At 34.1% G+C, this 21,736-nt stretch overlaps 1 protein-coding gene across 6 annotated transcripts in view; it reads right to left on the minus strand.

Annotated features, from left to right (window-relative positions):
• The window catches only part of RasGAP1 (Ras GTPase activating protein 1), a 933,257-nt gene that overhangs the window by 481,502 nt on the left and 430,019 nt on the right, over positions 1 to 21,736 (minus strand). For all 6 annotated transcript variants that reach the window (XM_067084371.1, XM_067084369.1, XM_067084372.1 and 3 more), the window contains 2 exons: positions 13,362 to 13,510; positions 12,967 to 13,168 (listed from right to left, as the gene is read on the minus strand). In XM_067084371.1, coding sequence (XP_066940472.1) covers positions 12,967 to 13,168; positions 13,362 to 13,510 — 351 coding nt within the window. The remainder of the gene's footprint in view (positions 1 to 12,966; positions 13,169 to 13,361; positions 13,511 to 21,736) is intronic.

Here is a 21,736-nt window from a genome sequence, read left to right on the forward strand (position 1 = left end):
AAGTTTTTATCATAGATAAGCCGGACACTTGCATAGTAAGATAGTTCAGGTACTGTTGGTATTCTGAATTTTGGTTTAAAAATTTGCGCAAATGTTTGTAAAAGAGCTCAGATGGGAAACAGTTATTAATAAAATATTGGTGGAGATATAGAATTTCCTCATGAAAACCATTAGAATCAGATGTTAAACTAAAGGCCCTGTGGAAGAGGGTAGTCAATGAATTTAACTTAAAATTAAATTCCCATCTGAGCTCTTTTACAAATATTTGCGCAAATTTTTAAATAACATTTTTCAACCAAAATTCAGAATACCATCATTACCTAAACTATCTTTCTGTGTAAGTGTCCCGCTTATTTATGATAAACACTTTTACCAAGACTTACGACAAATAATAAACAAATATTTACCTGCTGTCGAATTGTTGTTTTGTTTATCACCGAATCGGATAACAACAGCCCTTTTGCTTATATTTCAACCATCATACGGTAATACACAATTGCTGTAGGTTGTAGTTCAAATGGCGTTAAGTAGAATAGGACTAATATATTTTTGCATTATACCCTTATTCGCTATAGATAAAAGATCGGCAAGGAAATATACTGCTAGATTTATGCTGCAAGTTGTAGCTGAAGCTGAGAAAACAATGTTCAAGCTGCTAATGACAATAAATTATCATGCATCGGCAACATAGATGAAACTCGACCGTAATTAAAATTAGAGAGAAAGTATTTTAATCAAAACTACTCGGCATGAAAGAATACATTACTGCTATTCTTACGCCGATAAATGATAAATACGTAAAGCTCGTATCATGATGAAATCAAGTGAAAACAGCAAACAGAATCTTGACAAACACCCCAAAATGGCCAACGTCAACTATTGATGAAAAGAATAGCTAAATTAATTTCACAACGAGACATATTTAAGTTATATTTCGACTTAAAAACACTTCATACAGTGTAACAAAAAATAACCTTGCCCCATATAAATAAAATATCTAAGGATTCATTTACGCTAACAAGAAGCAAGAAAAGCGCTCTGAACTGAGTTAAATGTGGTGAATAAACACCACGAAAACATTTCCAAATCAAAACACTGATCGCTATTATCTGTATTTATAATACAAAGGCAATGTAAGAATATGTACAATATTATTGGATACAGTGAATTAAGGCATAACATTCTAAAAGATCCATGGAAAAGATGCATATTCATTATGTTGATGTGTTTTTATAATACGATACGTGAATATAGAGTACAGTATAACGTAGGCTACGCTACCATATATGCCTACAATATACCATAGTGTAGGCTACGCTAATTCTTGTTTGTTATTCAATTTCTCTTTTATTGAATTATGATAAGTCACTGCATGAACCTCCAGAATAATTATCATAAGTCACTCTGCATGAACCTCCAGAATTACCTGATAATAATAATAATCACTACACCGTGTATTAATAGAGTATACTTTGCTACCATACATGTATACTTGGTACTGAATACCCTAGAGTAGGCTAGGCTATATTTGAGATACGTTTATTCCAACAAACAATGGGTTTTTTTGGAATGTAACCCCATTGTAAGTAGGATAATGCCTGTATAAGCATTTTTAAGTATTTTTTTTTTTTTGTTGTTGAACTATCAAAATAGGCAGTTCTAAGTGTTTTTAGAAGGGTTCTAAGTATTCGAGGGTTTTAGCTATTCACAGGGGGGTGGGTGTGGTACACATCCCCCGCGAATGCAGAGGGTTTACTGTATAATGAGAAATCATGTCTCCTCTATGCCAGAAAGGCTGTGTGATGTCACTGAAAAAGGTGGTGGGTGGACAAGGCATTGAGTCAATGATAACCTTATTGTAAGAATGTGATGGCTTAGTGGTGGTGGATGTTTAGAGGTGCAATTAAATTTGTAAACTACTTTGGTTCAGTTATTTTCCTCAATCCTTTGTATGTTTGTTTGAATTTATTTCACCGGTGTTTAGTCATAAAGGCATCCTTTAATTACCTTTTAGAACTTTTAGTGTATTATACATAAAAAAATAAAATAACCGTTCCCTAACCCTCTCGCATTTACGGGGGTTCCTATAGCGCTACCTGGTACACGACTTATGCCATGCGGGAGGGAAAAGTGGGGCTCGCACGGAAAAGTTTCTTTGTAAAAATTGATATGTCCAAACTATAACTGACATACGCTTCTGGTTTGTTTTATGATGTCAGCAAATGATTGAATTTTTTCCTAAAGCAATCAGAAAATCTTTGCAAGGCTTAGAAATAATAAAAAAGTGAAGAACATGAAATTTTTAAGGAAAATTGTAGATATTTTTTTGAAGTAATCATGAAAAATATAACAATTAGGTTTGGGGAGTTTATTTTACTAGGTTTGGGAGTTTATCTTATACGTAAATTGTGTGGAAATGTTTGAACTTTCACGTGGAAGCAATCATTTTGTTATAAATGTGCTGGCTAATTAGCTGTTACCGATTAAAAAATGCTAATTTGTTACAGAGTGCAATTTTCAGATTTTCCAACCTACTTATGTTGACATTTCATATCGTACTTAAGTGAGGAATAAAGATAGAAAAAAAATAAAGGTGGAATTAGAAAGTTGAATAAATTTCCTGTAAAACACACAAAAAGATATATGTATTGTTAGAATAAAATTGAGCAATTGTTGTTGGATTACGGACAATCTCTTTTTCTTTTCTAAGACCCTATAAGCAACAATTATTATACAGAAATGTTGACGTTTTTACATTTTGTTGTTCAGCATGATAAAGTACAAAGAATGGCTGTTCGAGTGATATATAATACATGTACATTGAAGTTATTTACAGATGCACAAACAGGCATACAAAAAATTATTCATGCACTCGTAAACCCTAGGCCGAACTATGTAGCTCGACTGGGTTCTCGAGTCCTCATATTCAGGCTTACATTTTTTGTAATTACTCAGTAATGAATAACGCTAAGAAAAAAGTGAAAATTGCAATGGAAAACTGAATAAATTTTCTATAAGTACCCCATGTAAAAACAATAAGTGCTTCCAGAAAAAATTGAGCAATTGAAGCTGAAAGACAGAAATGTTGTTAAAAGACAGAAATATATGTAAAAAAAAAAGTAAATTCCTATGAAGAAGAAATGTTGCTATTTTTACATTCAGAGGTTTAGCATGTGAAAATATAAAGAACTGCCTTACAGATAAATATGAAAGATGGACATTGCAATTATAAACAAAACAAGATAAAAATAAACAATGACACTGAACATACAAAAAAATATTTGGAAAAGAATAGTAAAAAATTGAAACATGAAATGCACACACACACACACACACAATAACAACCATTCATTTGAGAATTTTTAGTCGGGTACTTACTCTCTGTTACTTCTCTTGGACTGCTAGAGGGGACATATTTCTTGCAGGTGGGGCTGATGAAGGTGTCTGTCATTGTCGTTGTCTCTGTGTTGCAACAGGGTCAGGTGCACCACCGGGGGTGCTGGCCAACAGAGAGGAAGGAAGCCTCGTGTTGACCTGCGTACACAGTATCTTCATCCTTTTAGGGCCACTTATCAAGGTCAAACTCTATCACTGCTGTACAAAGTGCACAGTGAACAACTTGAAGCTCATCTTCTTCCTCTCCAGAGAGTACTTTTGGTACAAAACAAAGGCGTTGAAGAGTGCCATTTGGAACAAGTACACAATGAACTTCTTCGTCCATTTGCTGGTATGCCTCATGAACTGGTAATATTGGATCATCTGATCAAAATGATCCACACCACCCATGAAATTGTTGTAATCAGTGACTGCCTTTGGGCGATGCAACTGCAATCTTTCATGGGTGTCCTTCTGACAATGATCATGGAGCTCAACCTCAGCATTATGAATCGTTGTTACCAGCTTCACAAGGGTGACATCTTTCCAGATGATCACGAAGGTGTTCCCTTGCCTCCGGAAGTACGTAACGCCTCAGGGAACATTCGTCCATGCAAGGAGTTGCAGTGCCTTTGGGTCACCTCTAGGAAGCCGCAGAGTGCCACATGTATGCACCCCCTGGTCATAAAGCTCTTGGGAAAGGGCTACGGAGTTATAGTAATTGTCCATATACAGATGGTAGCCCTTTCCCTTGAGATCGCCAAGCAGAGAAAAGACAGTGCCAAGGGTGGAAGTGTAAATCCAGCTGTAGGCCTCAAAATATGAAATGTAGCCGGTGCCAGCTTCGGCAATGATGTACATTTTTATTCCAAATTTAGTCGGCTTGGTAGGATTGTACACTTTGAACCTAAGCCTCCCCTTCCACGGCAGCATCCCTTCATCAATTGACAGGTCCTGCGAAGGAGTATACGCATCCCTGAACCTCAATTGGAAGTATTTGAGGACGGTACAAACTTTCACGAGACGATCAGTGTTGCCTTGCGGAGAGTCTCAGCATTATTGCAAGCGTGAAAAAACGTACCTATCTCAAGAAACCGACACGACATTGTTTTTATGAAGATCGGCTTATGCAGATATTCATTCGTAGACCAATAGTCCCGCAACAATGGTTTACAAATGACCCCCATAAGAACAACAAGGCCCAGATACTGTGCAACATCATTTGCATTCACTCCCAACCATGAATTACGGCAAGAATTTGGCATACCTGCAAACTGTTGCTCCACATAAATATTTGTTTGTTGTGCCAGGAAAACAAACAAAAATCTAGTGAAAAACAGCTGGATAAAATCCAGCGCAGAAGATAGGTAAATCAAATCTCCCCGTAACCCAGGAGTTCCCGTTAAAGGCAATGCTGTGGGAGGAAAGGGGCTGGTGGTCCAACCCGCTCTCCTGTCTTGCTCCTCAGCTGACTCATGAGCACGTTCAGGTAGGGCCCTACCCCTTCCGCCACCCTGTCTGGCTTGGATGCCACTTGCCTGTCGCCTCACCACGACCCCCAACAATCCTTCCTCGTCCGACAGTAACAGGTTGGGAGAGGTGATCCTCCCCATCATAGGAAGATTCATCCTCCCAATCAGACCCCCTCAGTACACCAACACCAGACTCGTTACTCCCGTCTGACTCGTAAAAATCAAGCTCATCGTCAGTCATTTCAAACAAAGTCTTTTTTTTACGTGGGTTTCCGGTTTATAAAAAGAACAAGAAGGTTGGGAGGTAGAGAGAGAGAGAGGGGTGAAAGGTTGACAGCTGGGATGTAGAGGGAAGCGAGATCTCGGCCTGGGGTGATTGTTTTTCCTGGGTGTACACACTCATAGGCTGGAGGGAGTTAAGGGTTGTTGTTTGTCGTGGCTGACCCACGCTTTTCCTTTTCACAACAACTGCCTCCACAAAACCTTTGTTCTCTCTTGCCCATTTCTCCCCTGAATCCCCACTACTTTCTTCAGTATAAGTCTGAATGTCACGCCTTTGCAAAACTACTTTTGGGGAAGTAGCTGAAGGCCCTTCAATATCCGATATGTCACTTTTATCATCGAAAAGAATACAGTGAAATTTACTCGGTGTTACAATTTTCACCGTCTTGGGCATGGCTTTTTTCTGGTCAGCCATTGTTCTTCACTATTTATCTTATCAAAAGCACTTGAAATTTTATTCAAAATACTCAAAAATCACTTGCAAACACTTTTACAACAATAACAAAAGCGAAAGCACTTCACAAACGCAGATAAATGACGACAAATAACAAAACTTGAGAGCGCTAAAAAGACGGGCTGAACTCAGTCAAAACAGGTGAACTGCACGAGTTGGGGGAGGACTGCGGCACGTGCGATACCTATCAGTTTCCTGTTTATGCTTTCTTGTAGGTCCAAGATCTGCCCACGCAATGGCGCAGTCCTCATGTTCTTTGGACGACTCCTTTTTTTTTTGGTGAATTTTCTCCTAAAATAACTTACAGATGACGTGGAAATCGCATCATTGGAGCACTTAAGGCAAAAAATTTATTGACGTGGTTTCGCGTCATCGGATCACCAGAGGGTTAAAGGGGAAAGATCTTATAGAATATAGACAATGACCAAAAATGGTTTCCTTTGAGAAATTACGCCACACACTTACTTGTACAAAATCACGTGCAAGCCAACCTTGTTGGTAGGACTTCTGGAGCGTATTCCCTCCCCTAATGAGATCAAGACAAGGTTGTTTTTGCCTTCTGGTTATTTGTATTGCTATCAGCACAGCATTAGGTTAAATATTTTTTAAATGATTTCAATGAAATTCCCATGGTCAATCAATATCTTATCGTTCAGGAAGAAATCCTAAGATAATGGTAGTGGCCCGTGTGAAGCTGAGTTTCAGGCAGCCTTGAAGAATTATCAACTCTATATTCTAGAGTTTATCTCCTAAAAGTCCTTACAGTATCCTTCATCTTGATATCAAAAATGTGCTTTGATCTAAATTATACAGTAAAAAAATTAATTTTAAGTGATGCATCATAATTATGCAGAGGCATTACATGATGATATATGAAACATACCACTAAAATGTTGTATAAAAATTGATTTGTGTGTTTATGTGTATATATATACACACACATATGTATGAGAGAAATTAATACTTGAAATTCTATCTGCTAATCTTATCATCTTAAAAATAACCTTAATGTAATTTTTTCCCCCCTAGAATACAGTATTGCATTAATCTGAGAGCTCTTAGGCCACAAAATAGCAACCCTCGGCTCTGTAGTTGAACCACCGAGAAAAATATAGTCATTCGACATTCTCTAAAATGTTAGCATTTGTTGCCAATATATAGACTAATTCCGAGCACTAATATCTGAATGACAGCAACATAATAATAGTAATGGTAATGATGAAGCATGATAAAGCATGGTAGCGATGATATATAACTGGATTTTTGGCAGTCCTGATTATCGTGGCCTCAGATCCCAGATATCACTGGTCTACCAATCCCCAGTTATCAGCCAATCCCCAGTTATCAGCGCCGATAACTGGATACTGGTGCCAATACCCGGGGATCGGTGCTATTATCGGCAATTTTCGGTAATTATCACACTGTCTGGGAATGGAACCCCTGTCAATAACTGGGAACTGCCTGTATATATATACTGTAAAATATATATATCTGTATGTATGTATATATATATATATATATATATATATATATATATAGTAGAGCCCTGGTCCTCGACTCTAATCCGTTCCAGAAGCAGCGTCGAGATTCGATGTAGTCGAATTCTGAATCAATTTCTCCCATAAGAAATAACTGAAAATGGATTAATCCATTCTTGACCACCAGTCATTAACCCAACCTTGCCTTTTTATACAAAATATTACACAAATTACAATTAAATAAGTTTAGAGTTAAATAACTTACTGTATCAGAAACACTTTTTACATTTTTAAATGCATAATGTATCAAAAAAATTGGCCTACGACCAATGTGGCCTTATTACTGATGGTAGACCGAGCGCCATAGGCTAGTCTAAGTAGCCTATAGGCACTACCAGAATGTACTGTTATTATTATTAACTGCTGTTAATAATAACAACACTGAAAAACAAGCCTGATTATTACAGTAAATTAATAACAGAGTATTTATAAGCCGAATTACTGTATGTCTGTTATCATAAAATTAAGAAAAATTTCCTAAGTTACGTCGGCACTCGGCAGCTTGTGGCGTGAGCTGATGTAAACAAACCAAAGCGCCACCCTAGTGGCGTATCGCGGTACTAATTACATAAACGTTGTTTACATTCAGTATTAATAGTAAACTTCATACAGAGTCTACTGGAATAGTGTACAAAATTACTGTAAAACACCTTTCAATATATATTATGATACCCTAACATATTGGGACCCATGACTGGATGAAAATTCAATGCAGAAAGCCAAAAAAATGATGATATACCTGTACAAGTGTGTACTTCTCCAAACAGCAGCAGCGTGCGTGGGCTTTAAACGCTTTTAAATATGCATGGGAAGAGCACCACCAACAACACTGACTAGCGGCGACCGACTGAAACTCTTTTTTTACAAACAACATATGATTCATCGGGTTGGATTCCGGTTTGTTGTTCGAGCTCCAACGCAAAATTTACTCAACATTTTGCGTCGAAATCCAATTAAGTCGAGTTCTAGTATGGTTGAGGACCGGGGTTCTACTGTATATATGTAAATATATATGTATATATATGTGTATATATATATACGTATATATGTATATATGTATGTATGTATGTATATATATATATATATATATATATATATATATATATATATATAATAACCCAGATGTCTCTAGAGAGCAGCCCCCACCTAATTTACCCCTTTTTGTTTATTAAGAACCACATGGCCGATCGTATTATCAACACTCCGATCTGTCCCTTTTGTTTTTGCCTGGAACAGATATTGAGATGACACAGATAACAGGGGCCAGGAAGATATTTTTATGCCACTCCCTTAAGAGGATTAGCCCAATTAATCTTCTTAAACGGCTTTCCTAAAGGCAAATTAAGCTGCCCGAATTCTTACAGGATTACCTGAGGGAGAGTTTTAGGAGATTAGGCTACCCTAAGTATTGGTGGGAGTGGACACATATCAAAGCAAGGAAAAACTATTTTGGGGAGAGGGAAAGGATTGAAAAGGAACATTTGGTAGGAAAGAAAATAATTACAGTTCTGGACAACAACTCTATTGCACCCATCAACAGGAAGCTAAATAATTTCAAATTGATAGGCAGCTACAAAAACACCATTAGAATAAAATAGTTAGAAACAAAAAAGTCGGTAGAGGGGGAAGAGATTAGAGGGGGTTTATATGGCAGCGTGTCTAGACTGTGAAGAGGGGTACTATGGCGAAAACTGGCAAATCATGTAAAGAGCGAAGCAAACAACATCTGCAGAACATAAGGCATTATAATCAGGCGTCGGCAGTTGCCAAACACTGTTGGGAAAATGATCACAGAATAGACTGGGAAAATATGAGTTTTCAGTACAGGAACACCAACAAAACATCTAGACTGGTTGTAGAGAACGCCTTCATAACTTGCGCCCAACAACACGATGGCAGGGACACCGAAACGGCTTTGAAGACAGCATATCTAGAAAAATCATATACTCCACAGTAGCAAGAAACGAAGAAAAAACGCAAGAGAACGCACGGAAAACGGACATCTGGAACCAGGGATCAGAGAAAGACCAAGGTCAAGAGAGGGTGGAGGTCACACAGGAAGAGCTAGGCAATTATAGGATTAAAAGTACCCAGCACACAGATATAAATACAGCCGGACTATGCGATGCTCATTGTGCACGGATACTTGATAATGTGGACTGTTTGTCCAAGAAAGCTTGTAACTTTTTGAATAAAAACTCCATTAGATACCATCCAGTTTGAATGAGGTCCTTTTAGTAATTCTACTAATGCACAGAACAATTGTGTATGTGATAAAGTTTATATATATATATATATATATATATATATATATATATATATATATATATATATATATATATATATATATATATATATATATATATATAATATATATGCAGTCCCCAACACCAGTGGTATCAGTTAACAGCATTTTGGTGTTACAAGGTTGGCTAGCGACATATAGTTAAACAAATTTTTGCTTTTGATCTCTGGTTAACGGCATTGTTAAGCAGGGATATATATATATCTATCTATCTACCTATATATATATATATATATATATATATATATATATATATATATATATATATATATATATATATATATATACTGATATATATATATATATATAGGTTGACCATCACTAATCCGGCAATCAGTAGTCCGAACGATCAGTAATCCGCACAAATTTCAAGCTACAGTAATTTGTTTCCGCACTAATTTTCAAATTTCCCAGGTCGCTGCGCTAACTTGCTTGCTGGCCGCTTCGATTTGGTGGCGCAGTGTGCTGCCTCAACAAACTGGAGGTGTTTGTAAACACAGGCATGCTTTTGCTGTTCCATTTTTTACATTTATTATTGTCTTTTGGCCTACGCTATGGTATATCGTATAGGCTACATATACGGTGGCCTAGCCTACATTATACTAAACTCTATTCACATATTAACAGTTTTATACAAACATCAACATAACGAATGTGCATCTTTTTCATGGATCTTTTAAAAAGTTATACTTTACTACATTGTACCCAATTGCGTATATTCTCATATTGCTTTTTTATTATAAATTGCGATCAATGTTTTGTTTTTGGAATCGATAACGCCGTGTTTATTTCACCGCATTTAACTCAGTTCAGAGCTTTTCTTGCTTCCAGTAAGTGTAAATGAATAGATACTTTTTTTATTTGGGGCAAGGATATTTTTCGTTATACGAAATGTTTTAAATCGAAATATAACTTACATACGTTTCGTTGTGAAATTAATTTAGCTATTTTTCGTTAATAATTGACGTTCGTGGGAATCGCGGCTGGCCGTTTTGGGGGCATGTTTGTTTTGTGTAAGAAAAAAATCAAGATTCCGTTCGGTATTTTCTCTTGATTTCATCATAATACGAGCTTTACATATTTATCTTGTATCGGCGTGAAAACAGCAGTAATTTGTATTCTTTCATGCCCAGTAGTTTTGATTAAAATACATTCCCTCCAATTTTATTTACAGTTGAGTTTCATCCATGTTGCCGATGCACGATAATCTATAGTCATTAGTAGCTTGAACATTGCTTCCTCAGCTTCAGCTACAAATCGCAGCATAAAGTTACTGCAGCAGTGTATTTCCTTGCCGATCTTTCCTCCAAAGCGAATGAGGGTATACTGTGTAAAAAATATATCAAGTCCTACTGTACTCTACTTAATGTCATTTGTAACGTAACTACAGTAATTGTTTAACCGTATGATGGTTGAAATACAAGCATAACAGTTGTTATCCGGGACGATTATTAGCAAAACAACAGTTTCCCGTTCGGTTGTTTATGGCTGTACGCATTTACGCAAGAGTATAACGTTACTAACAATACTTTCATCATTCTCTTTTACCTTTTTAACTAGCAGATGGAATAAAGAGATGGAGGAAAAGAAGTTGGTCTCTCTCGCTGCCTGCGCCTGCGCGAAATCTAAAAATATTTCCCAAATATTTTCGTGTCGGTATTGCTAACCCCATCGTAAACTCGAAATATCGTAAGGCGAATTATCGTAACTCGAGCACTACCTGTATTTGATAACTGTCTTTTCTTTATTAACCAACTTGTACTGATTTATGGGATATTTTAATTCTAGGATGAGGTGCTTAGCTACTGTGTTTCGTGTATTCTAGCCTAATAAATGGTTAATCCGCAAAAGTGGCTAATCTGGCACCCTCTAGGTCCCAATGATGCAGTTAGTGATGGCCAACCTGTATATATATATATATATATATATATATATATATATATATATATATATATATATATATATATATATATATATATATATATATATATATATATATATATATATATATAATATATATATATATATATATATATATATATATATATATATATATATATATATATATATATATATATATATATATATAATATATATATATATATATATATATATATATATATATATATATATATATATATATATATATATCTATATATATATATATATATATATCTATATATATATATATATATATATATATATATATATACCTATATATATATATATATATATATATATATATATATATATATATATATAGATATATATATAGATATAATATATATATAGATATATATATATAGATATATATATATATATATATATATATATATATATATATATATATATATATATATATATATATATATTATATATATATAGATATATATATATATATATATATATATATATATATATATATATATATATATATATATATATATATATATAGATATATATATATAGATATATATATATAGATATATATATATATATATATATATATATATATATAGATATATATATATAGATATTTATATATATATATATATATATATATATATATATATATATATATATATATATATATATATACATATCTATATATATATATCTATAAAATATATATATCTATAATCTATATCTATATATATATATATATATATATATATATATATATATATATATATATATATATATATGAGATTACAAAATTTTTTTAAAGTTGTTACGATATTTGGCAATTTAATAAACTACAGGTTTGAAGTAGGTGTGGCATAATTTAATGCCCTGCTTAGACTAGGCATAATCCACTTGTATTCAGCTGATATGGAATTGGTCCCTCTATCTTGTTAAGTTAATAAGCAATAACTTAAGTGGCCACACATTTTCACCCACGTCTTAAAGCTCCTTTCCCGTTTACCTTTCACGTCAGGGCTACCTACACAAATCCTTCTGCAAAACCCTTCTTGCTCGGGAAACTGGACCCGGTGGAACTGTCCAGAACTATACCAATGTTATCCCATCTACATTAAAAGAAAACAGCAAGGCTTGAATACTGTATGAAAGAAAATGTGCGTGCCTGAATATAGAGATAACAGTTGTAGGAGTGTTCATGCATAGCTGTAAGCCATTTTTTAAGGGTAATGTTATAAGACGACTTTGAAATGATATTAAAGTGTTTTAGGATGATAGTTTAAGGTATATTTGGTGTTTGAATTACTGTGTTTTAGGACAATAGTTTAAGGTGTATTTGGTGTTTGAACTATTAAAATAGGCAGGTTATAAGCATTTTTTGAGGTGGTCTCGAGTATTCGCAAATTTCCGCTGTTTGCAGGTGGTTGTGGTCCCTAACCCCCTCAACCCCCAATTATGGGGGCTACTGTATTTAAGACATTTTCCAACATATGCAGAAACTGACATGCTATCCAGTAGCATGGACATTATAGCTTAATGGAGATAATGGAGATAACTGTAAAAAAAACCATGCAAATACTTCAATACTTCTAAAAGTATAAACACATGCATAATAAGTACCTTTAAATTTGACAAATTTGCTTCCCTACTGTCCCCTTGCTGCAATTTTGTTGGATCAATCTCACAGGCTTTTTTTTCACGGAAAATCATGTCTAACGTTGACTTCAGGGTAGTTCGAAGGTAATGATGACCCACCAGCTTCATTAATTCATCAATACACTTTGATACAAGCGTATTACCACGGAAAATTGTATTAGTATCTCTGGAAATGAAAAAATTATCCTAAATTTCAAGCATAATAAACTATACAACATAAAATGAAAGCAGAATGAAACAGAAGTTCATAAATTCAAGAAAAGACATGTATGAAAAAAGTTCTTTTAAAACCATTAGGAAAGTTTATCAATATCATTGAAGTTCACATACAAATAAATAAAAATTCTTTAAATGCTCACGTAATTTTTGACATTTCATGTCGTGCAAGAGCAGATATAAACTGGACTACATGACCATGATGGAGGAGGACTCGGGTGAGAGGCTGAACGACATCTTGCTTCTGAGTTACAATTTCCCCTAGCAGCCTTGCTGCAGAAGAGGTTATGGGCTGTAAAAGGAAAGGATGAAAAATCATAAGATCTAATATCAAACCATACAAAATATTTGTTAATTACTTTCCATACATTATCACAGTGAATGTCAAAGTAATATAATCCTCTTCTTTCACATACACAAACCTCAAATTTGTATCAAATGTTATAACTATCAATAAAACAATTTTGCAAGAAATAATAAAAGAATTGCTGACAGAATACTGTAATTAAGAATAATTTCCCCTCGCAAATGTTTGAGTCAGGGATGGTGAAAAAGTTTATATCAATTTTTCATTTATAAATATAAATGGGAATACAATAACAAAAATATTGGAATAAAAATCACAGTACAGTGGCGCCTCGCCTTAATAGCAGTGGAGCTCTACACATATACACAATATATATACTGTATGCACTCCCAAAAAAGTAATGAAAATAAGTAATGATATGCGGTAAGATACACCAGTTGGCATTTAGCCTACACGATACAGAGACCTGGAGCCAATTGGCATAGCTGACAGTGAAAAGCATTCCTCTATAAAGTAATCAATAGCCTATCCTAACTAATATTTTGTAATTATCATTCACTTTTAAATTTCAATTTACTTATCCTTCAATTTCATGAATAATCTGTAAAATGAACTGCTTCTAAACACACAATCAATACAGTACTGTGCTAAATTTAATTTAATTTAACAAAATATAGCCAACTGCAGTAGTTCTACCTACTTATGCTAAAAAGATATGTAATGTACATAAACTCATAAAAAATGAAAAAAGAACAAACATCCTTGTCTTTGTTTTAACAGATTTATGAAACTTTGTAGAGTATTTTTATTGACATTCAGCACAGTGCAATATTATATTCATATTGTCATGAAGTGTTACATATATATATTTTTTTTTCACACTTCAAATGTACATGTGCATATGTACACAGGCACATCTCATTAAGATAAACTATTCATTTTCTGTGCATCTACTTGTCATTCTGTCTCAAAATCTTATTTTTCATAATGAATATCCCACAGAGAGAGAGAGAGAGAGAGAGAGAGAGAGAGAGAGAGAGAGAGAGAGAGAGAGAGAGAGAGAGAGAGAGAGAGAGAGAGAGAGAGATTGGTTATTCACATAAAGGTTTACAATAATTGCAACAGCTAACTAGATATCATTATGAACATTAAAACGTTTACGAAAAATACTTCAACTAGGGCCATCTGTGCAAATAGTTTAGTAATAAAAAGTAAAGCACTAAATGCATATGAGACGGAGGGAGGCCAAATGCCAAAGTCTTTATGAAAAAAACATTTAGAGAGAGAGAAGCAAACACACCGTTACTGTACTGTTTACCTCATGTAATGTGAGCATGTACATATACAAACTCACATTTATACACACTGAAAAGTATATAAGGCAGTCCATGGTTAACGCCGCTAACTGAAAATTCCCAATAACCGAAAATCGGCGATACAGTAAACACCCCCGTATTCCTGGAGGATGTGTACCACACGACCCCGCAAATACAGGTAGTCGTCGACTTACGACCGCATTAGGTTCCGACAGAGCAGTCGTAAGTCGACCAACCACATATGAACATGTATTCTGTACCTACTGTATATTATCCATCATATATTATAGCCTAAGTATGTACTGTATACTGTACTGTCTTTTTTTAGCATACTGAATACTGTAAATTTAATCATGTTTGAGCTGTCTTTTATCCTTTTACCATATTCAAACACATACATATATTACATATACATGTATGTATTTTTTTGTTTACATTTTCATAGACAACTGACTAGCCTACATATACATTTTATATTATCACAAAAATGTGCATGTATAGTACCTATTATTACGTTTAGCATATGAAATCTTATCATGCTTGAACTCCTTGATTAATACTTACTTTTGTTCTGTATTTAACATTTTTATTGTAGGCATTCAAACCATCTGTCTGGTTTGTTTACATTTTCTTATCTGCCATTTGCATTGCCAATCGGCTACACGTATGACGTATTATTTACTTTTATTTATTTATAGGTTTGAATTAAATACATAATTTGTTATTACATTTGATTTATTTGCAAAACATAGAAATACAAAATACATTACAAAAATATGAATCTTTTACCATTTTCGAACAAAATTTTATTTCTGAAAACATTATTTTACAGTAAATTATTTTTTCTTTATAAATTTCAGGCAAACTACAGTAATGCATAGATAGATTTGATTTACAGTACAGCAAAAACATGAACATACAAAATAGAAATAAAAATTACGTAACATTTTAAATTTGAAAAAAAAGTAAAAAAAAAGTCCACTGGTGGATGGCTGGGGATCGTGTCCACTGGTGGATGGGGGCAGGGGATCGACGGAGGTGTTATTTTCATAAACATGCTTAGTTTTGTCTGAATGGTTCGATGGTATGGCGAAAAGCATCAAGGACCATGCGTTCAATTCTTGAAAATCTTTCATTATTTGGATTCCTTCAAAATGAGCTAGAAGTTTATTTAACTGTGATAAACCTTCTGCTAAGCCTTTGGTCGTGAACATTCTTTGTTTTCTACTGTCTTCTCTCCTTTCTTCTTCTGCCACCTTTTCCTCTTCCAGCGCAATCAGATCTTCAGTTGTTAGTTCTTCCTCTTTGTCAAGCAATTTTTTTCTTCCATTTCACATTCTAACGATAGATCTTTGGCTAATTTCATTTTTCTACGAATCATTTCTAGTTCATTCTCACTATCAAACCCATCAAAAGTATTCACATAGCGTTTAGCCAATTCTTCAAACACCGTCATACATTTCTTGACAAATCTTTCTTGAATAAGAACATTGTATTTTTTCAAAAATCCTAAAGATCAAAATCTGTAGCAGATATTGTTTGGGAAAAGGTGGTTTTAGATAATGATAAAACAGGTTTACTGCTAAGACTTTGGTCGACAATATAATAATATATAATATTTAATTTTATATATTTTGCTAAAATTCTTTGTACTTTTCCTCCTCCTCAGCATTGTGTGTTTGTGTCCAAAATGGTAAAGATCATATTTTTGTAATGTATTTTGTATTTCTATTTTTGCAAATAAATGTAATAACAAATTACTGCCATGGCTTATAATTGTTGCATAGGACGCACCCCTTTCAGCAGGACACTGAGGGAAAAAAATAAGGTTTCCTAGCCTATGCTCATATGATTTTGGTAAGTAAAAACTGTTATTAGGTTATCATATGCATATTGTTTCTTACCAACATCATCAACAAAACATTAATAAAGAAGTTATTTACCATAATATTTATCAAAATATGTATTATACAATCAGCCATTTACTACGATCGATTTTTCTTGCTGCATTTCACCTCATATTTACCAATAGATCGTAACACATTCATTTGTAAACATTGTTTCTTACCGCCAGATCAACAAAAACATTAATAAAGATGTTACTAATTAATATATGTTATATATATCCATTATATATTATAAAAAGTATGCAATCATTTTCAATAAATAAAAATGTTTCATTAACGGCTCACAATTGAACAAAGCCATGTTATTATTCTTAAAGAACCCATCAACTCAAAAGCCTAAAGAGAATGGTAGCATTGTCAACCACCAATTGATCGAAGCCATGTTGTTATGCGTAAAGAGAATTTAGCTTGCCAACTACCAACTGAACGAAGCCTTGTTATTCGTAAAGCTCTCGAGATAATCATTTGGCAGCACACGTACTGTTTATATCTATAAATGTGGAATGCGGCGATCCGCTGTAGACCGATAATGATATTAACATTTTAATGAAAATATCGATAATAACAACGTAGATATTGATTATAATACTAGCTTGATGGTAAGTGTGATAATGATAAATAATTATAATAAACTTTGTTTTTAATAGGTTAATAACACCGAATTTTACACTAGGCTACAACATCTACGTGGCGTTTTCAATAATTTCGGCCAAAATTCTTAAATTTTGAGCCTACGTAGGAAGCAGGAGGATTTTTAGGCCATTTTTTTGTTAAAAAGTGCATCTTATACGTAAATACGGTAGTATTTAATTCAAACCTATAAATAAACAAAAGTAAATAATACTCATGTGGCAAATGGCGGAAAGAAAATGTAAACAGACCAGACAGATGGTTTGAATGCCTACAATAAAAATGTTAAATACAGTAATAAAAGTAAGTATTAATCAAGGCAAGCATGATAAGATTTCATATGCTAAACGTAAAAATAGGTACTATACATGCACATTTTTTGGATAATATAAAATGTATATGTAGGCTAGTCATACTTAGGAGATATGATGGATAATATACGGTAGGTAAAATACCACATATGTGGTTGGTCGTTGGGATGGACTTCCGACCGCTCTGTCAGAACCTCGGCCATAGGTTGGATGAGAGTTGTATTGCCACTTTCACGTTGGGATGGAGATCGTTGGATGCCAAATCCAAAAGTAATAACACCTTGAATGGAACAGTGTTTTCCAAACAATATTCACAAACCTGGGGAATAAAGCAGTTTAAGAACCAGTCTTCGAAAAGTGCTTGAGTCATCCATGCCTTTTTGTTAGACCGATAGTAGACTGGTAGCGTATGCCTATTCCCATTTTTGAAGGCTCACGGGTTTTCGGAATGGTAAATCAAAAATGGCTTAAGCTTAAACCCGGCGATGTTACCGCCAAGCAACAAAGTCAGCCTATCTTTAGAGGCCTTAAATCCTGGCATAGATTTCTCCTCTTGGTAAATGTAGGAGCGTTCTGGCATTTGCTTCCAAAATAAGCCACTCTCATCAACATTAAAAATTTGTTCTGGTAAACAGCCTTCTTCTACAATGATTTCATCCAAACTTTCAACAAACTTTTTTGCACCTTCCTCATCTGCACTCGCTGCTTCCCCAGTGATTCTGACATTATGCAATTGAAATCTGTTCTTAAACCGTTTGAACCAACCTGTACTTGCTGAAAATTCTTGATTACACTCTTTTCCAGCACGCTCCTTCAACGTCTTAAAAATACTTAAAAGCTTTCGTTTGCAGTATGTGAAGGCTTAATGGGACACGTTTCTGGAGTTGGCTTTCAATCCACACATTTAATAGTTTTTCCATTTCGTGTATGGGTCCACTTCGTTGTTTCGTTATCACTGTTGATCTCATAGGTGCTGAACCCTTCACTGCTTCACGAATCCGTTCTTTATCCTTCAAAATTGTCGACACAGTAGAATGCGATAATTGAAGATCACGCCGCTATTACAATCACTTTCTTCCCTTCAAACTGCTTTATCACTTTCAGTTTCGTGTCCAGATCAATAGCTTTTCTTGCTTTCTTAGCAGGATTGGAAATTGAGGAAGATGTTCTTTTGAAGACATCTTTGATTGGGGTTTGGAGCACACAAACAATGTCTTTCGGTAATAATGTGCAGTATGTAACAACACAAACACACTGAATGCTGCCAAGAGCTGAGCATCTCTCGGAGATGACGCACTGAAAAAGTATGCTGCCGCAAAATATAAAATTAAATATTATTATATATTATTATATTGTCATAGCTGTCATCATCAGTCGTAAGTCGCATAGGTAGTAAGTCGACGACTACTTGTAGCTAAAATCTGTGAATACTTAAAACCCTTTTAAACACACTTAGAACTGCCTATTTTAATAGTTCAAACACAAAAAAACTAAAAATACTTATACAGGAATCCTACTTACTATGGGGTTAGGTTCCAAAAAACCCATTGTTTGTTGGAAAAAACGTATCTCGAATATAACCCAGCCTACACTAGGGAATTCAGTACCATGTATACCTATATATTTAAAGGACACATATATGCATTTCATAGCTTCAATGCTTTAAGATGTGATGAAAGAATTTTTGAGCGAGATGGTACTGACAGAGCCGTCAGTTGTAAAATCTTTGTATTCAGCAAATAGTTTGATTCCTCAGCTATCTGCGTGAGAAGCTCAAAATATTGCCGGTCAATTAAATATTATTATATTTTATTATATTGCCTAAAAGTGAGTTTGATCGTTCATTAACGTGATAGAACTGCAGTTGTCCAGCCATAGATTTGGAGAGGATCCAGGCTTTGAAAATCGGCAGATAAGTAGAGTTTCAAATCTCTGTTTTTATGGGAGAAAATTGAACTTGTGATTTTGACCATGATTTTTCTGATCATTATGAACTTTTGAACTGGTGTGGGAGATTTAATATGAATATTCATACCTCTTTTATATTATTATTTTGTTGTGTTACGTTTGCCATATCTTGGCTATGCATTTTACACTTTCCATTATTGTGTTTTGCATTTCAATATTTTTGGGAGTTTTCAATGTTTAATTCTTTCGACAATGTCTGTGGACATGTTGGAATAACATGTGGACTTGGGAGTTTGAGAAAAAGGACATGCAAGTCATTTGCAATGTCAATCTCTTTATGTGTAGACTGTTTTTTTGGACATGACTTTTAGTTATTGATTTGTGAGGATGTGTGATTTTGGGGATTTCAAAAAATGAGACTTCTTTAATCAGAAGTGTTTTGCAGTTTAAGTTTAGTTATCTGGAAATTCATTTATTATGCATTTTAATCTTTGCTTTGTTTTATTCATTTCTTGTTGGGTTATTGAATAATAAACCTATTTTGTAGAAACTATTGTGTTTCTTTAAATAGTCCATTTAATTGCTTTGAGAGAATGAGTGAGGTCAGGTGGATGAGCTGTGAGAGAGAGAGAGAGAGAGTTGATACACGGAAAGAGAGAGAGTTGAGAGAAAAAAATGTGAGTGTTATCATGGGTCGAATCTTTCCACGTCTTTTTCTGAAGAAAGATCGCTAGGATTACGCATAAAAAAGTGTTGAATCTGTTCCGTAACATATATGGCAGCCTAGCCTACACTATAAAGTGTACAGTACTCTATACATATACAGTATAGTAATTATTATCAGCTAATTCTGGAGGTTCATGCAGACTGACTAATGATAATTCAATACAAAGAGAAAATGAATAACAAACAAGAATTAGCCTAGCCTACACTATGGTATATTGTATACATATAGGCCTCAATTATGGTATATCATATGCATACACGGTAGCCTAACCTACATTATACAGTATTCTATATTCACATAACATTATTTTATACAAAAATAAACTTAACAAATATGCATGTTTTCCATGGATCTTTTAAAATGTTATGCTTTACTTCACTGTATCCAGTAATATTGTATATATTCTTATATTGCTTTTGTATTATAAACTGCAATCATAGCAATCAATGTTTTGGTTTGGAAATCGATTACGATAAGTTCATTTCGCCGTATTTAACTCAGTTCAGAGCACTTTTCTTGCTTCTAGTTAGTGTAAATGAATCTCTAGATACTTTATTTATATGGGAAAAGGTTATTTTTTGTTACACAAATTGTATTTAAGTCGAAATATAACATATACGTCTCGTGAAATAAATTTGCCTATTTTTTTCGTTAATAGATGACGTTGGCCGTCTGGGGGCATGTTTGTTTTGAGTAAAAAAAATCAAGATTCTGTTCGCTATTTTCACTTGATTTCATCATAACACGAACTTTATGTATTTATCTTTTATCAGTGTGAAAACAGCAGTAATATGTGTTCTTTCATGCCCAGTAGTTTTGATTAAAACACTTTAACTCCAATTTTATTTAAGGTCGAGTTTCATCCATGTTGCCGATGCACAATAATCTATAGTCATTAGTAGCTTGAACATTGTTTTCTCAACTTCAGCTACAACTTGCAGCTTAAATTTAGCAGTATATTTCCTTGCCAATCTTTTATCCATAGCGAATAAGGGTATAATGTAAAAATACATCAGTCCTATTCCACTTAACGTCATTTGTAATTGTTTACTACCGTACGATGGTTGATATACAAGCCAAACAGCTGGTGTATCCGATTCGGTTATAAGCAAAACAACAGTTTCTCATTCGGTCGTTGATGGCTGTACGCATTTACCCAAGAGTATAATGTTACTAACAATACTTTTATCATTCTCTTTTACTTTTTAACTAGATGATGGGAAAAAGAGATGAAGGAAAAGAAGTTGGTCTATTGTAATTTGGTCTCTCTCACTGCCTGATTGAATGCTGCTGCCTGTGCCCGTACGAAATTTAAAAATATTTTATAAATATTGTTGTACTGGTATGAATTGCTTACCCCATCGCAAAATCGAATTATCATAGGGCGAATTATCGAAACTCAAGCACTACCT

The sequence above is a fragment of the Macrobrachium rosenbergii genome, chromosome 41 (assembly GCF_040412425.1).
Source record: "Macrobrachium rosenbergii isolate ZJJX-2024 chromosome 41, ASM4041242v1, whole genome shotgun sequence".
Taxonomy (NCBI): domain Eukaryota; kingdom Metazoa; phylum Arthropoda; class Malacostraca; order Decapoda; family Palaemonidae; genus Macrobrachium; species Macrobrachium rosenbergii.